We start from the raw sequence: 17,666 nt of genomic DNA on the forward strand, positions 1-17,666 counted from the left end.
AATAAATAATCTAATATATATATTTTATTTAATTAATAAGGATATACATAGATTATATACGTAACATATTTTAAGTTACCTTTTTAATATTTTCATTTTTCTTTTTATTTTTCTTTATTAAGTTGACTTGGAATGGAAAAAGGAATAGGGTTAAAAAGTAACTTAAAACATGTTACGTATATAATCTATCTGTATCCTCATTAAATAAATAAAATATATATATCAGATTATATACTTAACATGTTTTAAGTTACCTTTTAATATTATGGTAACTTTAGTATTAATAAATAATCTAATATATATATTTTATTTAATTAATAAGGATATACATAGATTATATACGTAACATATTTTAAGTTACCTTTTTAATATTTTCATTTTTCTTTTTATTTTTCTTTATTAAGTTGACTTGGAATTGAAAAAGGAATAGGGTTATTATTTAGCCTATAAATACACATCTATAGGTTGAAAAAGGAGTGAAAAGAAGGAGAAAGAGGAAGGAATGAGGAGAAAATCCTTTAGAGAGAAGATCAAAGAAGAAGAAGTTTAACTTTCAGTCCGAAAGTTTAAGGCAAGTTCTTCTTCTATCTCTTTCCCTTTGATTCGTGTTTCTGTACATGCCTAGGAAATTCCAGGATTTATTAAACACATAAAATTAAATAATTATGCATGTTTAATTGGGTTAGAACATAGGTTTTATGAAATTGGTTCATATCTGTTCTTGTGTTATGAATTGATAAAATGCATGATTTTGATTTGATTTCTTATGTGAATTTTTACATGTTTAAATTATATATTTTTCATATCTGTGGAATGATGGAACGTAAAAACATGCCTAGAATTCCTGAACATTAAATAGGGACTAGGTTTGGGTTTTAATAAATTTAAATAGACTCAATCATAATGATGCTTGCTATTTGAATGTTTTAAACAAACGGATGGATTTAATCTTTTTAACGGTATAATAAAATATCATCATGTATAAGATTCAGTTTGTGTAGGACATATGATATAGGAAGTTTAAAGAAATAATAAGTCATTCCTATTATGTGATAACTTGATATCATATTTATCATAGTTATTTATGGAATGTTTGATGTATTTCCTTAATTGTTACATCAATTGTTGGATTGTGTGGTTTAATGCACCGGTATGGGACGGTGGCATTCTAGGGATGGATTAACTTATCAGTTAAGTCTTAACTATTTTATATAAGGGAATGGATTAACAAAAATGTTAAGTCCTACTTATATTTAAGTTAGGTCAGCTGAACAAGTTGAATGACCTATGGAGGATTAATTTATTATATAAGGGAATGGATTAACTAAAATGTTAAGTCCTACTTATATTCAAGTCAAGTCAGCTGAACAAGTTGAATGACTTATGGAGGATTAATTTATACTGGATAGGATGGTTACTAGATTATATATATATAAGTATGGTGCCATGATATGAGCTTGAGTTTCAGGATCAATGGTTAGGGCGCGTATATCGCCAGGGATGTGTAGCTAGATATAGTGTAGTTGTGTACCCTGGTAGGTGTAGGTACTCATGCCCACTATATGTGCGTTTTGCATGTTGCCTACTATTCAGGTTGAGACAACCCTATAGTCTAATGAGGTTCCTTTAGTGTGTATATATATATATATATACGGACTACTAGTTACTGTTGGATTGACTAAGATGTATACGTGTATCGGATCTCTGTTTGGAATGTAGTAGAGTAGAACTTGTTTGTGGGCCTGACCCACCATTATTTTTCAGGTGTTCGTCAGGATTAAAGGTTGTTTGTGCTGAGCGGGTATCAGTCTACTTCATTCTTCCGATGTTACATAGGATTTCCTTTATGATTCAGTTTCCTGATTTAGACAGTTATTGCTGTCATTTGTTTAGTTTGGATTTTCTAGGGGTCCACACAATATGGATTCCCGAGTTGTATTTTGGAGGATTGGTTGTATCAGAAGAGTTTATTAATTAATGGAAATATATTCTGAGGTTTATTATAGATTATCATTTTAGTTTCTTGTCAGCATTTTATTTATTCTTCTTTATTCTTTTGTACTCTGTGTTCGTTTATTATCAATTTGTTTTGATATTCTCGGGTATTCGGGCGTGGGCCTGGCCAACCCGCATTCGAAAATCCGGGCGGGTATCACAATATACATATATATATATATATGAAATTAATTGTGGGTACATTACTACGTATGATGTGCGTACCTTCTCTAACCTCTATGTTACAGTACTGTGGTTGATAAAAATTAAAAACTTATCCCAATCTGCAGAAGATCACTGCCAATGTTGACATATTTTATTTAGGGTATATTATACATAACCCCCATGTACTAATTTTTTCGTTCAAAATACCCCCACTAAAATTAAACACCCCCCTGAACTAACAAAACCCATCAAGTTGTCCCGAAATGACAAAACTGTCTTTCTAAGTTAACTGTAAATTTAAAACTTATAATATTATTGTAAGATTGCAAAAATACCCTTGAGTTGGTGGGTCTACTGTTCATCTCCATCTTCCTTTGATTTTAAGCACCAGAAACCCATATTCATCTCCATCTTCCTTTGATTTAGATTTAGAACATTCTGATTGTAATTGTTGTTTGATCTGTTTGTGTTGACTTGTTTGGTTGAAACGTAAAAATTGAACACGGGGGAAATTTGTGTGAAAATATAGCATTGTGGGTAGTTTTATTCGCAGAAAATTAGAGAGATTCTACAAACACATATATATACACTGGACTTGGTGTGTGAATTTACATTATTGCATATGTATGGGAAGAATTCTCCTTCGACACACTTAAACTCATCCGCACCGAATTCTCGTCAATCGGACACTACTCCTCTACCTCATCGGCGATTAGAGCCATATCCAGCTCTCTCGCCGACCAAACATCCGTTGCCATTGTCGACGACGACGTAATTCTAACTAACTAGATCTCACCGTTCACTCTCAACTGCTGCGACGATCGCCGCGGCCATCACGACTCTCTCGGCCGAGGACCAGATGGCTTAACAACTCTCTCTCGGTCAATCTTTGCCGGACGGTGTCAGAAGAGACCACAAAGACATACAGAGACTCATCTTCGAGTCCGCCGGTGCACATGAATTCCGAGTCGGCGATTTCGCAAACATCGAATTAATGGCTTTCGAGGTCGATTCTTCAGCGATATTCGCGACAGCGTTCAAGGCGTTCAGGTTTCCAATGATTCGATGATCGCCGTGGGGCTCACCTTGTTTCTTTCTTTTCTGGACTAATACGACATCGTCCTTCAGCGGCGAATATTCAGGCGAAGACAGAGTCTAATCAATTTGGGGTGTTTCTAGCTACTTACAAGAGGAGCAAACAGAGGGAAAATGTTGCCGGAGTCGCACAAGGAGGTCCAAATCAAAATTTTTACTTGACTGGGTTGGTGATTGTGGCAACGCCGCCTTAGAAGGAATTCACAACAATACTTTGGTTCTTCCTCGAGCTTCTGTTGCAACTCATTGGAGTCGGTGTCGACGGGAGGACGATGGCGCCCCAATCGGCGCCGTAGAGTCGAAGTTCAGTATGATCAAAGTCTGAAACTATAATCTGTAAAGGAAGATACATCTGCACAATTTTGAAATTTAACTAAAAAAATAGAAATTAGATTTATAAGTTTTAAATTTACAATTAACTTAAAAGGGCAGTTTTGTCATTTCGGGACAACTTGATGGGTTTTGTTAGTTCAGGGGGGTGTTTAATTTTAGTGGGGGCATTTTGAACGAAAAAATTAGTACAGGGGGTTATGTGATTTTTCCCCTTTTATTTATTTAAAGTTTAAATAAACACACGTCCATTATTGGATTATAATATCTTCTTAACAAGGAAGATGAACCGTACCATTAGACTAGGTGCTTTTAGTGAGAAACCTTACATTTTTACAGCTAAAATAACATATATGAAGGCAACAACATTTGATAATGCTAGTATAGCAACGTGGCATCTGAGACACTATGAGTATGTCCTCCTCCTCGAGTAGTAAAATACTATTAATTTATGGAATAACATTTGAAATGAATAAAAAGACAAGCAAATTAAATTCTGAAGTACTGTATATGTTATGACGTGGATGGCATATTCAACCAAACTTAAGCCATGTATTGAAAGAATTTTATTTGTTTGGCTAGTCAAGAAAAGCACTTTTTAATAATACAAAAACAAAGTTAGCAATTACACGTTGCGCCGACCAATATAGAATTGTAGTGACACTCTACATGATTTATGTGTCAAACTCAAATTTGACTACTTTGATTTATTTAATCAATATTTAACTCCAATTTGACTTTGAAATCATAACTGGAAAATGTTGGAGACTTTGAAATCATAACTGGAAAATGTTGGAAAAACCTAACGAGTTGGGCTATCAATTGACTGGATTTTAATTAATTCCATCCGATTGCTCACATATAAATAAATAAAATATTTCCCTTTGATTATGCTTGCTCCGATCATGAAATTACTCAACTCCATAAATTATGGTCCTATGGAAGAAAAAAAAATTATCATTAATTTTCCTTAGTTTTTGTTTTTAAGAATAAAAGTTTTTGTTTTAAAATATTTTCCTTGGTAACGACCCCCCCCCCCAAAAAAAAAAAAAAAAAAAAAAAAAGCTACTACTTGGTGAAACAGTGGAACCAACATTACCTTTATTGTGAGTTTCTTTTACATAGATCCATGTTACAAAATAAAAACCTTCAAACAATGTTAACTTGATCCCTGTGTACAAATATGTGATGATAGAAGCTATAGTGGATTTATTTCATTTCAAAAATTGGCAAAATCGTTTCCATCTCTCTCTAAGAACAAGAAAAAAAAAATTAAAAATGACTACCAAATTAGAAAATCCAATCTCCTTCCAGATAAATCGAGCCAGCATATAAGGGTAGCCCACCAACCCTTTTACCATTAACCACCAGCGCAGGATGAATGTTTGTAACTGGGATTGCTGAAGCTACAAACTTTCAGTTCAAGAACATATCTTGAATCCCATTTCAGCTGAGAACTGGAATTAATTGAAGTTCCCATTAATAACCTGCAAATATGAAGCACAAATCCTCAGCGATCTTGGGTATCGGTTAAATGCAATCCCATTATAGGCATCAAATGTGTCTAGAATAAAAATTCAATGGAACATGTATGGAACTTCTAAATTCCGTAGTCTAGATTGAGAGACATAGACTTGCTTCGGATATTAAAGGCTTGGCGTTGTCTTCCCACTCGGTTGCCCACCTTGAAGAAGACCCCGTTTCCAATGCCCCATTCCTTAACGACTTCAAAGCATCAGAGTCCTCTGGAAAACCCTTGAAAAGCATCTGTGCAGGTTTGCAAATTGAAAACATTAAATGTTAATAACTTGTAAGTTTCATCTTTTGACAATTCAACTGTTGAATCGAATGTCTTCAAAATCATGATTCATGCATGCCAAAATTGGATATTCAGGCTACCTCATGAATATCATGCTTAATATAAGAGTATTATTCAAATATTCTATTAAGATATATATGACTACATAAACAGGTCACTTGTGCGTTGTACCAGATTGATATTTAACATGCATGACAAACATGAAAAGGTATATAAACCACCACAGTGTCATTGGCCCTGATGGTATGATTTCTCCTCCCTGGAGGGAGAGGTTGAGAAAGGTGGAGCCTTGCGAAGGGCAATAATCCGTAGAAAGTTATTAAAGAGTATAATAACAACATGGTGTGAGTTGAGGCTGCCCTATTCTCAAATTTCAGACATGACAAGCAATGATGGAGAAGACTATGCATGGTCAAAGCTTAATTATCATGACATATTACACTTCCCAATTTAAACAAGCTTACCAAGAGTTCATCAGCTAGCTCCGAAGATGAAGAGAAAAGCAACCCATTTTTTTCAACTTTTACAAGTTCCTTGATGCTTCCAAAAGTCAAAATATAAGTTGAAATATGTTAATTCTAAAGTTCATAGTATCGATAAAAGGTACAGGGAAAAAAAAAAAAAAAAAATCACTCAAAAAAGTTCTACCAAGAGTAGGAAACAGCACAAACAGGCAATCCACAGCCAAACATATCCACAACCTAATGATAAAATTTTCAAGGACTAGAGAGTGGTTAGTGAAGATTTTTTATTGAACATATATTTAAATTCAGGAGGTACTAGGAACTTGACATTGATATACCTTCATCGGAAGATCCAACCCAGACGAGGAAGTATGCAGGCAAACCCCCAGGTCTGATGATCCTGTAATAAAACTTAAATAAAATAAATAAAGAAGAGATCTTGAACCAATTACTAGAAGAAAGTAAGGTATGGGGCAGTAAATTATAGATGACTTACCAAGAAGCAATGGGTAATCTTCAGCTGACAACCACATGGTACGGAATGCTACACGTTTGAGGTGAAGTTTTCTAATTTTTTCTTCATATTTTTCTTTTTCGGGTCCCTTTCCTTCGTTGACATTCAAAAGGGTTTCAAGTGAAAAGGTACACATATACAATTTTTTTTTTTTTTTCCATAAGTTGGATGACTCTTCTTGCATATGAAGAAAATAAATCACTACCTGTAATGATGAATAATAACCTAGGGTACGTGAATTCTTTCCCGTCGCAAATTTCCTTCCAAAAAGCCTCTTCCCCTACTGAGTCAACTTCATTTAAGATTGCTGCAACACGTCTATCATACATAACTGCTGCCTCCAAAAGAATGCCAAAATCTTCATCTGGAGTCCTGAAAGGAAGCATCATTCTCTAAGATCAATCACTTTTAAACAAGTTTGAAACTTCTAAGTTCTAATTGATAATATCCTTACCAAAGTTCATCCACGCAATAGAAAATTTTGCCAGGGCAAAGAAGTCAAGCTAACAAGATAAATTAGATAGGGAAACAATTTTTCCCATGTGAGTTTGTCATTCTAACCGCCATTCACCAACAAGACATGCGCGTAATCATGTTTACTAGAAAATTTAAAACAAAAAGTTATACATGTTTCCTAAAATGACTTGTCAGAAAAGGGGGGGAAAAAAAAAGACGTACAAGCCTCCTAAATGAGCTCAGTATTGATAACACCAACATATTAATGATCAGGTGCTGCACAACAATTCAACATTCACAATAAATTTCCCTCATAAAACTAAAAACTGCATTCTTGAAACTAAAGTAGATCCAAATGTAGCACCTCTATGCAATTAAACAATGTTTTTATAAATGAACATCATAGTGCTTTCCTGATATAGGATAATTATAAAGGTGACCATACTTGGTATCTCTATGATAGGCATTATTCCATTACTTTTTTAGCACTGCTGAGAAGTCAATGTCATACATATCAACTAATTTTCTCATTTCAAAACTTAAAAGGTATTGAAAATTTTGCCTTCCATTTTTTCAGACTGTTATAAAGGTGGAAAAATGGCCCAAATCCCAACAATAATACTGAGTAAGAATGTTATTTCAACACATATCTCAATTGCCATGACTTGCCTTATTTCTACTCGGAATGTTGCAAAGTAATTCCTTGTCATTGAGGGTTCCAGTGAAGTTTAATAGTCACACATTCAAGTTTTTCGATTCTGGCTAAGATTAAGGCAAATCCATTTTGCGATTTTTCAAATTGAAGATCATAAAATGTTCAAATCAATTGTGTTAAGGGTGCATTGTTAACAGAACATATTTTATTGCTTCTGAGGACAATTAAAGCACGTGATCAAACCTTGTCACCTAAATTTCTTTGCACACAACAAAACTGACAATGGAATAACCTTGTTTTCTTATGTATGTTGTATTAATCAGTAAAACAAATTGCAAAGCCTAAAATTATGTTTCAAAAACAGAAGAATAAGAAATAAAAAAATAAAGAAATGCAAAATCTAAAACTCTACAAAAAGAAATAATCTATTACAAACTTGGTGCTACTATACTATACAGAGAAAATCATGAACCAGATAATAAGATTATGGAAGAGATACCAATTCTTAGGTAGAAACAGGAGTTTCAGAAATTGTTGTTCAGCTGGACTGCAGAGAGGGCAAATCCCTCTTAAGATACCTCCATGGATTTTGTACATAATTTAAATTTCCATATGCTTTCTTAGTTTTTTGGTTGTGGGTTCACTCTTGTATACTTTGTGTGCGCGTGCAACCCCTCTGACACTCTTTTAATGAACTTCATATGATAAAATAAAAACCATACATAGTTCAGATTGAATAAACTACATATACAAAAACTCACCAGCTTGTGCTGCTAACAATAAGCGCAGGCCTGTTTTGCTTCAACAAAATGTCCGTGCCAACCTGGGTTGTAAACAAAGTTTCATTTGAATCAGGGCTCCCCATTTCTGTAATTCCTGCAATACGTCACCAAAAGTAATGTTGACTCAAACTCAACCTTAGTAAAAATAAGTACAGAATTACTTTATCATTTCATATTACCATTGCTGATGCAATCCCGAAGACCATAAGGTTGACTGACATATTTATCAATCCTACAAAACAACTAGAATCCACAGTTCACATTTAATTCTTCAAGTCAATGTTCTTTTCTCCTGATGAGAACTTTGCAATGAAAATTTTGGTTCACCTTGTGCTTCTCCTCAATGGAAGCTGGACGGAAAAACTCTGGAGGCTGATCATATAGAACTGTGGCTCTGTAATTTCGAAACACAAAGAGAACACAGAATTACCATGAGACACCTACTAGGAAACATGAACAAGTAGAATGAAGTATATTGCAAACTTTGAGCTGTCCCTCTTACTTAATTCCCCAGTTTTGTGCCAATTCATGCTGCATTGCCTTTGTCACGCATAAGGAACCATTTGCCATCTTCCCAAAATGCTTCTCAAACCTAATTAGATGCCAAAAGCTCAAACTTCTGTTGTACAGCAAACGACAGACCCTCAAAATATATATAAGGGAAGAAGAAGTTCAAAAGGCAGCCAATAGATACCAATGATATAATGTCACGAAATGACTACTTCTTCCGAGAGACAATCCCAACAGAGTATATCCAAAGTTATGCCAATCGACAATAAAAGTGGAACGCCTCAGCCAGCTGGCCCACTTTACAGCCACTAAGGTTGGAACAGAAGGTGGATTCTACACATGTAAACACCACATGGATTAGAATGAGATAATAATTGAAGAATATAGGGCACAAGCAATCCAATTTAATTAGTAAACTCTGACTCGAATCATGGTATCAAACACATCTACACTTTGCAGATAAGGGGCCAACTATTTTTTGAGAGACAAGAAATTAAATAATACCCTGCTGGGCACATAAAATCCATGACCAAGAGAAAACTGAAATACTTTCTTTTTTTTTTTTTTGGCCAGAAGTCAGAAGGAAGAACAGTAATGTCAACACATGAAAATAATACACATCAGATGATACACAAGTAGTTTTAATTATGCATCTGCAAAACACAATGACAGATTTTGGTCATCCTTGTATACTAACAATGATTTCATGTCACCACTTACCACTTAAGTAGTTACACAATGCAGTAGAATTTCTATCTGTACTTACAAAAAATATCAGGTAAAATGAAAAGCCACTAGATCTATATAACTTCTGAAGGTCTTCAAAATTTAAATAGCTCCATCTCATCTAAGTGGAAGTTTCAAAGCTCACCTGTACTATAAAAACGTCAGGAGCAGGTATTTTAACACACAGAAACCATAGAAGCATAAGAAACTGAATCAATGGCTTGAGCAAAAGCATCAGTGGATAAAGTATCTTTGGTAAATTCCGAGGGATCGTTGGCCACTGGGTCTGCAGAACCAGAAATAAGAAATAAGAAAGGAAAAAATTATAGAACCAATTTGGAAGTTTCATAAGCATTCAATCTAGAAAGATTCAAGTACAATAAGTACCATTGTGTGAATATGGATTGATTGGTGCTCTAGTAAAGCTGAGTGGGGATCAGAACCTATCCAAGCATTTAAAGGTAATAAATTAATCATCAGAATTAGTAAAGCACTAGGAGATAAAAACATAAAAAAATGATAAATGTATCTTCCAACAAAAAATCAAGTTACTCAGCTTAATTTTTGCAGAGATTCGGGATAACATTTCAAACATTTCTACTTTTGTATCTAGATGTATTCAAGAATCATTTAATCACTTGAGTCTAGCATATAGAATATTTGCACCAATTAAATAGGTCTGGTGACTCCGAAGAATATGTTAATTTAAAATAAAAATTATCCAGTAATTTTGTTTTTCTTTGCATTTCTGTGACATCAGTCCAGTGGTGTGATTTAAGTCGCCATGCATATGACATGTCTCCACTTGTACTCGGGAGCTCATACCTTATCCACTTGTATTTGGGAGCACATTTTAAAAAGCTAAACTATAAGCACCAAATTGCATATATTATCCATAATTACTAAAAAATACAGCCCTTGATAAAATAAAACCCTGAAAAAGAGTTTATGTTGCCAACTTCTTAGTCCAAATAGCAAGGTAAAGATTTGTTGAGCTGAGTTTTAAAATCTAATCATGTCAAAAAAAAAATAATAATAAAATAAAATAAAAGAAAATGAATTATTTAAAGAGTTAATGAATTGAATCTGTTTCTTGCAATTAACAAAAATTAGTTTGATTAGTTATTTGCCTAGTTCAACTCCATAAGCTTAAAATATCAACCATGATCCAAGTCAAACTAAATCTCTAGAAAAAAAAAAAAAAAAAAAAAAAAAAAAAAAAAAAAAAAAGTATCAAACTTAAATAGTTAGATTAGACTCCTTGTTTTAGTCTGAATGACAATTATGCATCCCAGTTAGTTACCCTCAACAAAGCCTTGAAATTGGCTAGTAATTCATATTCCTCAAATTCTAATTGCACTCCAATTATCAAGTAAAAGGAAAGCCAGGCAGCAATTCAACCAAAAAATTAGAATCTTGATAAATAACAATTCAATTTAATCCAATCCTCATAAAAATACCTCCATATGCAACAATGTCCACCTCTAGAGATGCCTGAAGGAGAAAATGTAAGATCAAAAAACCATAGAACTTAAAAGATATAAAAAGCTCATATTCATTGAACTAGCACAATAGGAAAGGCTAATCCTTCACCAGATACAAAATTATCATAATTCCTATTGACTACTTGTTAATTGTGAATGATTCATCTATCGTTCAAGTAATACATCCATAATACTTTAAAATACGCTTATGTAACCTTTCAAAATTACTCTCCTCGATATTCTCTATTTTTAGAAGCCCCACTAATCTACATTGGCCTTGAAAATAGGCTTCAACTTTCACTTCGCAGCCAGTCAGTATGTGCTTGACTGCTTGTCTTGTAATAAACAAATAGACTTTTCAATGTAGAGCTGCTAGAAAAGTGTTGGCTGTGATGAATCAAATAGTGTTTGTCGAGCAGTGTGTAGAACACTTTTCATAACATTTTCCTTACATAAATAGACTCAATTCTATATATTTTTAGTTTTAATTGCAAGCGCAATTCAAACAGCTCCGAATTTCAACTTTGCCAAAAAAACTCTACTAGGCCAAAATATCAGAAGCGTAATTCTTTTTGCTAGCAAACACAATTAAAAGTTATGTGTTTCTTCATCCTGATAAGATCATATATATATATATATATATATATATATGCTTGTGTAATGAGCTTGGTAAATGACGAATACCTGACGGGCAAGTGAAAGGGCATGGTACTGCATTCGAGGGCTGCGGCCAATATCGCCGAGAACCACCACTGCGGCTCTACCTCTCCTCCCAATCTTTGCCACTTCTTGCTCTGATCATCGTTTCAATTATGCAAAACAATTGATTTTGCAGATACGTTTGAGAAGATAATAAAATTATAATGGGATCTCAATATAAGATTGACCCAAATCAAGAGAAGGGAATGTGTACCCGGCATTACAAAGGTTTTGGGCTCACTAGCCGAAAATCAATTGCGATGTTACTGTAAATGCTAAGAAACCTTAGCGCTCTCTCTCTTTTGAGTTTACTCTTCTTCTTCTTGTCTCTCTTCGACTTGCAACTTCCCTAAAACTTGTTCAAAAAGGCTAAATTACCAGACCTTCCTCAAGTTTGGACAAAGTTTGCAATTTGAACCCTAGAATAAACCTCCGGGGCCAAAATTGACCATATTACCCCTCAACGGGTTTGCGGTACTTGAAATTACTAATTGAAGCCTATAAAAATGAATAATCTTGTTTTGATTCATAAAATTTTATGTGAAAAAGTCAGATAAACCCTGTAATTTTTTGCAGGAAGTATCATTAAAAAATTTATGAGGTGTTTATATATATTTAATTTTATGTATACATATTACACATTTACACAAATTATTATAGTTGCTGACTATATATTCTACAACTGCGTGGTCAGTCCTCCGTCTCCTAAAATGTATGTTTGGTGTCCTTAAAAGGGTTAAGGTGAATTGTGTGGGTGGGGTGTGTGTTTGACAGGGTTTCTTTTGGCAGAACCGAAATAGAATGAATATAGATTATTTCTGGTTTAAAAAGGACGCTTAATTAATTTGACTGGTTGTGAATTTGTGATCAGTCTATTTACTCTCCACATTTTATAATAGGTGACTTAAAGTCAGAATACAAGTTGAACTTTTCTACTAGGTTCATTGTTGTTGCTGATTGCTTTTTGATATTCATCCTAAGCAAATCAAACCAACCTCTGTTGGAACCTTTTCTACATATTTCTTCTCACTCCATTTCATTTCATCTGAAGCCATAACCAGAAGGTTTAATCCCCCCAATTTTAGGTTATTTTTAAGCTTTTCCATTTGCATAAAAATGGCAAGTGGAGTAGTTCTGTTAGATTACTGGCCTAGTCCTTTTGGGACGAGGACGAGAATCGCCCTAGCGGAGAAGGGGATCGACTACGAACGGAAGAACGAGGACATGGACAACAAAAGTCCTCTGCTTAAGAAGATGAACCCAATCCATGCAAGAATTCCAGTCTTGATTCATAACGGTAAACCAATTTGTGAATCCAACATAATAATACAATACATCGATGAGGTTTGGAAGGACAAACCTCCTTTGCTTCCCTCTGATCCTTACCTCATAGCAAAGGCAAGGTTCTGGACCAACTTCATTGACACTAAGGTATAATTTTCTTTCTTCTAATTCCATTTGTTTTCCTAGAAAATATTTCCTGATTTCCCAAGAAAATTTCCATCATCCAACATATTGACATCATACAAATTGAGAGCAGGTACATGGATCTAGTAGGAAGATATGGTTGAGCAAAGGAGAGGAGCTTGAAACAGGAAAGAAAGAATTGGTGGAATGGGCCAAGTTGTTGGAGGGAGAGCTTGGTGAGAAGCCTTATTTTGGGGGAGAGACATTTGGGTTTGTGGATATTGCTCTTGTACCCTTTTATAATTGGTTTATGATATTCAAGTCCTTTGCAAACTTGAGCTTTGAAGCAGAGTGTCCCAAGTTAGTGGCATGGGGCAAGAGGTGCATGGAGAGAGGAAGTGTGTCCGAGTCTCTTCCTGATCGGCAACATATCTATGATGCCCACTTGGAGTACACAAAAAGGTTGGGAATATAGTTCAGAAGCTTGGGGGATTTGAATAAGCAGATGATCCAGTATGGTAAATAGCATAGATTAAAGTTTGTACACTTGTGTTTATTATAATTTGGTTTGTGTTACAGTGTATGCAGATTTTGCTTACTAATGTATGCTTGTGTATAAGATATGATTTTTTTTTTTTTTTACACATTAGATATGATGTTCATTGTTATGGCCAATGTTGTGGGTTCGAATTCCGAAAAGTCTCTCTAAAGATGACAATAAAAGTAAGGTTATCTACTATTCACAATAAGGTCAGACAGTGCAAGAGCACTTTTTATTTGACAAAAAGTTTGGATGTAAAATATATATATTTTTTTATTTTTTAATGTTTGATTGTTGTAATATATTTATAATAAATTTTTTAAAAATATTTAACAAAAATAATTTATTCATTAATTTTTCTTAAATTATTTTATATGTTCTAAACCTTTGTCAAATCTCAAAAAAATAAAAATAAAAATAAAATAAAATAATATTTTACTTAAAAAAAGAAAAATCATTTAAAAAAAATATATTATAGCCCAAACAAACAAACCATTTTGATGTTATCGGTGAATTTTAGGAATAGTACTACTTTCAATCATTAATTCTTGAAGGTCACCCGAATGTTACCCAAATCAAATAAATTAACCAAACTAGCAAATCAAATCAACACGTCCAATGAGTACAATCGATGATTTTTTATTTTTTATTTTTTTTTGATGAAAACCCAAAAGTGAAAAATCACGCAAGTGTAATTCAATTTCTTTTATTCTTTTTTACCATCATCAAAATAACAAGTTCTCTCTCAGTTAGAATATATTATAGGTTAATAACATCAAGAATCACATAAATAGTTTTTTTTTACCGAAATGTAGATTCGAACAACAAAAACTTTATTTCTAACAAATGGGTAAAACCTTAATGCTGGTCGGAAGGAATGAAGGAAGGATACAAGCAGAAGAATAATTCATCTTCTTTCTTAACATATTTTCATCTACTCAAAAATAAATTGAAGAAAGGAGGGAAGACAAGTAGATTGTTTTAAATTAGGGTAATTTGCACTCACTCATACCTACTGAGTTTTGGGTCAACACCACTCAGCGGCCGGTCAACACATGAGTTTTGGGTCAACACCACTCAGCGGCCGGTCAACACACTAGTTTACATCGACATCTCTAAGGTTTCAAAAACTGTTCATACACATCCCCTTTACTTGAGAAAATGACTATTTTAATATTTGACTTAGTCAATAAATACATAAAAAGTATAAATTACTAATATAACCCTCTAAATTAGATTTTGAAGGACCAAAATACCCTTCATTTTACATTCTCTCTCTAACCCTACACTATTCACCTCTATCCTCCAAAGTTCTGTCGTCGTTTTTGGTTCTCTTTGCGCTTCCTCCAAAAGAGGAGGCGGTGGCTAAGACTTGTTTATTCGCTCGCACTATTGTAATTCCTTATTAAAGGATAGGAGTTGATGGTGTTGATGGTGTAGAGAAACAGAGAATAGCGGCAGCAGAGGGCAGCGGCGTCTTTGATGCTTGTCGGCGTCAGAGAGTTGGTGATAATTGCAGAGGGTGTGAAGAAGACTAGAATCATTAAAGAAGAAAGTAATGTATGCGCACGTGAAAACGCGTTAAATCTACGCGCAGTAGTGCGTGGAGAGCGCGAAAGTGCGTATGGCGGCAATCTGAGGAAGAAAATGATCCGATTCGCTGCCACCACCCAATCGTCGTTCTTCTCTTCACCGTGGGTAGGGTTAGATCTTGCTTAGTGGTCCAACAACTTGCTCGGCCAGTGTATGGGTGTGTGGGTATGGAGGTGGTTGTGGTGGTGTGCGTGTGGGTGTGGGTGCGACCGATTGTCTTCTTTGACCCTGTAGCGTTATGCGTGTGGAGGTGGGTGTGGCGTTGTGTAGATATGGCAGCGGTGTGGTGTGTTTGCGTGTGGCGTTGTTGGTGTGGCGTTGTGTTATGTGGTTGTGGTTGTGGTTCTGGCGACGGGTGTGGCGTGTTTGGTTGTGGTGGTGTGCACTGGCAGTGTGTGGGTGTGGCGGTGGTAGGTGAGAGGGGATTACATAATATTGATTAGAGTTTTTTTTGTTAATTAATAGATTCAAAGTGAATATAACTTTTGAAACTCAAGGGTGTCAATGTAAATTATTGCATTGACCGGCCGTTAAATAATATTGACCCAAATTTTGAAAAATGTAAATATAAATTATATTTTAAATTAAATATTATCATAAATTATATAAATTTTAAATTATAATATTTTTTTATAAATTATCATATTATAAATATTATTGAATATAATTATAAAAATAATTAAAAATATCTATTTCCTTTCTCTCTTACATAAGATTTATTAATAGACCGTGGATGTCTCATTCATCCCATTATGTGGCTGGCTCACATTCCATGCTGGAGCACTTCATATCACAACCCTAAGAAAGTCACCTCTATATGGAGGTCCAAGCACTTAGGGCCCGTTTGACATGCGTTTTACTTTAGGCGTTTTGTTTTTGGCTAAAACAGAAATAGCGTTTTTACAATTGGAGTGTTTTGGCAAAAATCGGAAGCACGTTTGGGAACGATCTTTTACTATAGAAATGTCGGAAACAAAAACATGCAAAACATGTTTGGTAAGTCATGCGTTTCAAGAATTTTAAAAACAAAACATGTTTGGTAACTCCAACTGTTGTAAACAAAATAAAACAGAAACAAAAAACATGTTTGGTTATCATTGTTTTTAATTTATTTTTATAAATTTTAAATTTATTTATAAATTTATTTCTATATAAATAGTCTATATATTTTTAATAAATATATTAAAATTTGAACACACAAACACACACACACACACAGCATGTTATCTTGATCTGAAACTACACTTTTAAGTTATTTGAAATTTCCTAGTATAGTTTGTTCCTTTGGTGATGATTGTACATAGGTTTGTATTTCATTCATTTTGCTCATTTTTCGCATTAGCGAAAGAAGAAAAAAAAAAAATACTACACAACTCGGATAATAATTTTCGACTCTTATAAGCCTGCATTGGTGGGAATTTAACTCCAAAATACAGATTCTTGCCTTCTCTTTTGTAAAAAAATGTAAACCCCCACCAAATTATATATATATTAATTTTTGTAATAACCTATTTACAAGTTATTTGTAATAACCTACTTTAATTTTATTATCATTATACATGTATAGTCCAACTCAATATTAAAAATAAATAATCTCTAGTCACATTTTACTATACTACATGAGAGTCAACATTTGTAAAAAAAATTGCAATAACCTATTTACAAGTCCTTAAATATTCAACCAACAAATTAAACAAGTTTAAGTTGTACATAAAATGTTTGGAACAAAGCATTAACAATACATAGTTGTCACTAAAAATTGATAAGAAGTTCATAAAGTGGATGATAATGGCAACGACACATCATCTTCATAACAGCACATGTGGCCTTCAAGAGAGCATCAACACACTTCATATCTGCAATAATAGCATTTAAGTTGAATTATATATCTGTAAAAAAGATTTATATTACATATATATATTGCAAGCTCACAATAGTAACAAATATATTACATATAAAAGAAAAAATATACCATCACTTTCAAAAGGATCAACAAATATATTACATATAAAAATGAGAGTTTTGAGTTAAAAATGACCTTATTTAAGGTACCTTTGAAGCAACAAGATATTTTTGATGTAAAAAGTTTGAGACTTCGAATGAAAATGAGAGCTTTGAACTAAAAATAACCTTATTGATTTCAAGGCACCAGAATTTTTTAATGTAAAAAGTTAAAAACATGGAATGAAAATGAGAGTTTAGAATTAAAAATGAAATTATTCTAAAAACTTACGAAGTAACGAGAGAGTTTTGATGTATAAAGTTAGAAACTTGGAGTAAAATTAAGAGTTTTGAGTTAAAAATGACCTTATTCAAGGTAGCTTGGAAGGAACGAGGTGTTTTGAAAGTAAACAGTTAAACTCTTGGAAAGAAAATGAGAGTTTCGAGTTAACAATGACTTTGTTAAAGACGCATTTGAAGGAATGAGAGT

At 33.7% G+C, this 17,666-nt stretch overlaps 2 protein-coding genes across 5 annotated transcripts; one reads left to right on the forward strand and one right to left on the reverse strand.

Moving 5' to 3' along the window:
• Positions 1–4,774: 4,774 nt before the first annotated feature.
• On the reverse strand, positions 4,775–12,132 carry LOC132308668 (UDP-glycosyltransferase TURAN-like). 4 transcript variants are annotated; one of them, XM_059806830.1, is made up of 17 exons: positions 11,909–12,132; positions 11,680–11,789; positions 10,972–11,005; positions 9,899–9,954; positions 9,657–9,797; positions 8,970–9,118; positions 8,778–8,867; positions 8,603–8,669; positions 8,455–8,518; positions 8,255–8,369; positions 6,588–6,754; positions 6,365–6,475; positions 6,207–6,268; positions 6,053–6,105; positions 5,869–5,944; positions 5,270–5,352; positions 4,775–5,072 (listed from the first exon to the last, which is right to left on the reverse strand). In XM_059806830.1, the coding sequence occupies exons 1-17, from the start codon at positions 11,913–11,915 to the stop codon at positions 4,946–4,948; spliced, it is 1,512 nt and encodes a 503-aa protein (XP_059662813.1). In that variant the 5' UTR covers positions 11,916–12,132; the 3' UTR covers positions 4,775–4,945. The 4 variants fall into 4 exon arrangements, 3 of the variants coding, with proteins under 3 accessions (XP_059662813.1, XP_059662814.1, XP_059662815.1); XM_059806831.1 differs by having other exon boundaries at positions 5,224–5,352; XR_009482457.1 differs by lacking the exon at positions 4,775–5,072 and having other exon boundaries at positions 5,224–5,352; positions 6,053–6,127.
• Positions 12,133–12,596: 464 nt separating this feature from the next.
• Positions 12,597–13,750, forward strand: LOC132308669 (glutathione S-transferase U25-like). The gene is made up of 2 exons (XM_059806833.1): positions 12,597–13,125; positions 13,235–13,750. The coding sequence occupies exons 1-2, from the start codon at positions 12,811–12,813 to the stop codon at positions 13,574–13,576; spliced, it is 657 nt and encodes a 218-aa protein (XP_059662816.1). The 5' UTR covers positions 12,597–12,810; the 3' UTR covers positions 13,577–13,750.
• Positions 13,751–17,666: the final 3,916 nt, after the last annotated feature.

This window comes from Cornus florida, unplaced genomic scaffold, assembly GCF_030987335.1.
Source record: "Cornus florida cultivar Cherokee Brave unplaced genomic scaffold, ASM3098733v1 CherokeeBrave_3.0.0_Hap2_Chr05, whole genome shotgun sequence".
Lineage (NCBI taxonomy): Eukaryota > Viridiplantae > Streptophyta > Magnoliopsida > Cornales > Cornaceae > Cornus > Cornus florida.

Bases quoted from the DNA above. Each gene is read 5' to 3' on its own strand.
- LOC132308669 (XM_059806833.1), top strand. From the start codon at position 12,811: ATGGCAAGTGGAGTAGTTCTGTTAGATTACTGGCCTAGTCCTTTTGGG. The intron at 13,126-13,234 runs GTATAATTTTCT...AATTGAGAGCAG, and splicing joins CCAACTTCATTGACACTAAG to GTACATGGATCTAGTAGGAA.
- LOC132308668 (XM_059806830.1), bottom strand. The intron at 9,119-9,656 runs GTGAGCTTTGAA...TTACATGTGTAG, and splicing joins CTGACGTTTTTATAGTACAG to AATCCACCTTCTGTTCCAAC. The intron at 6,476-6,587 runs GTAGTGATTTAT...ATGTCAACGAAG, and splicing joins GTTATTATTCATCATTACAG to GAAAGGGACCCGAAAAAGAA.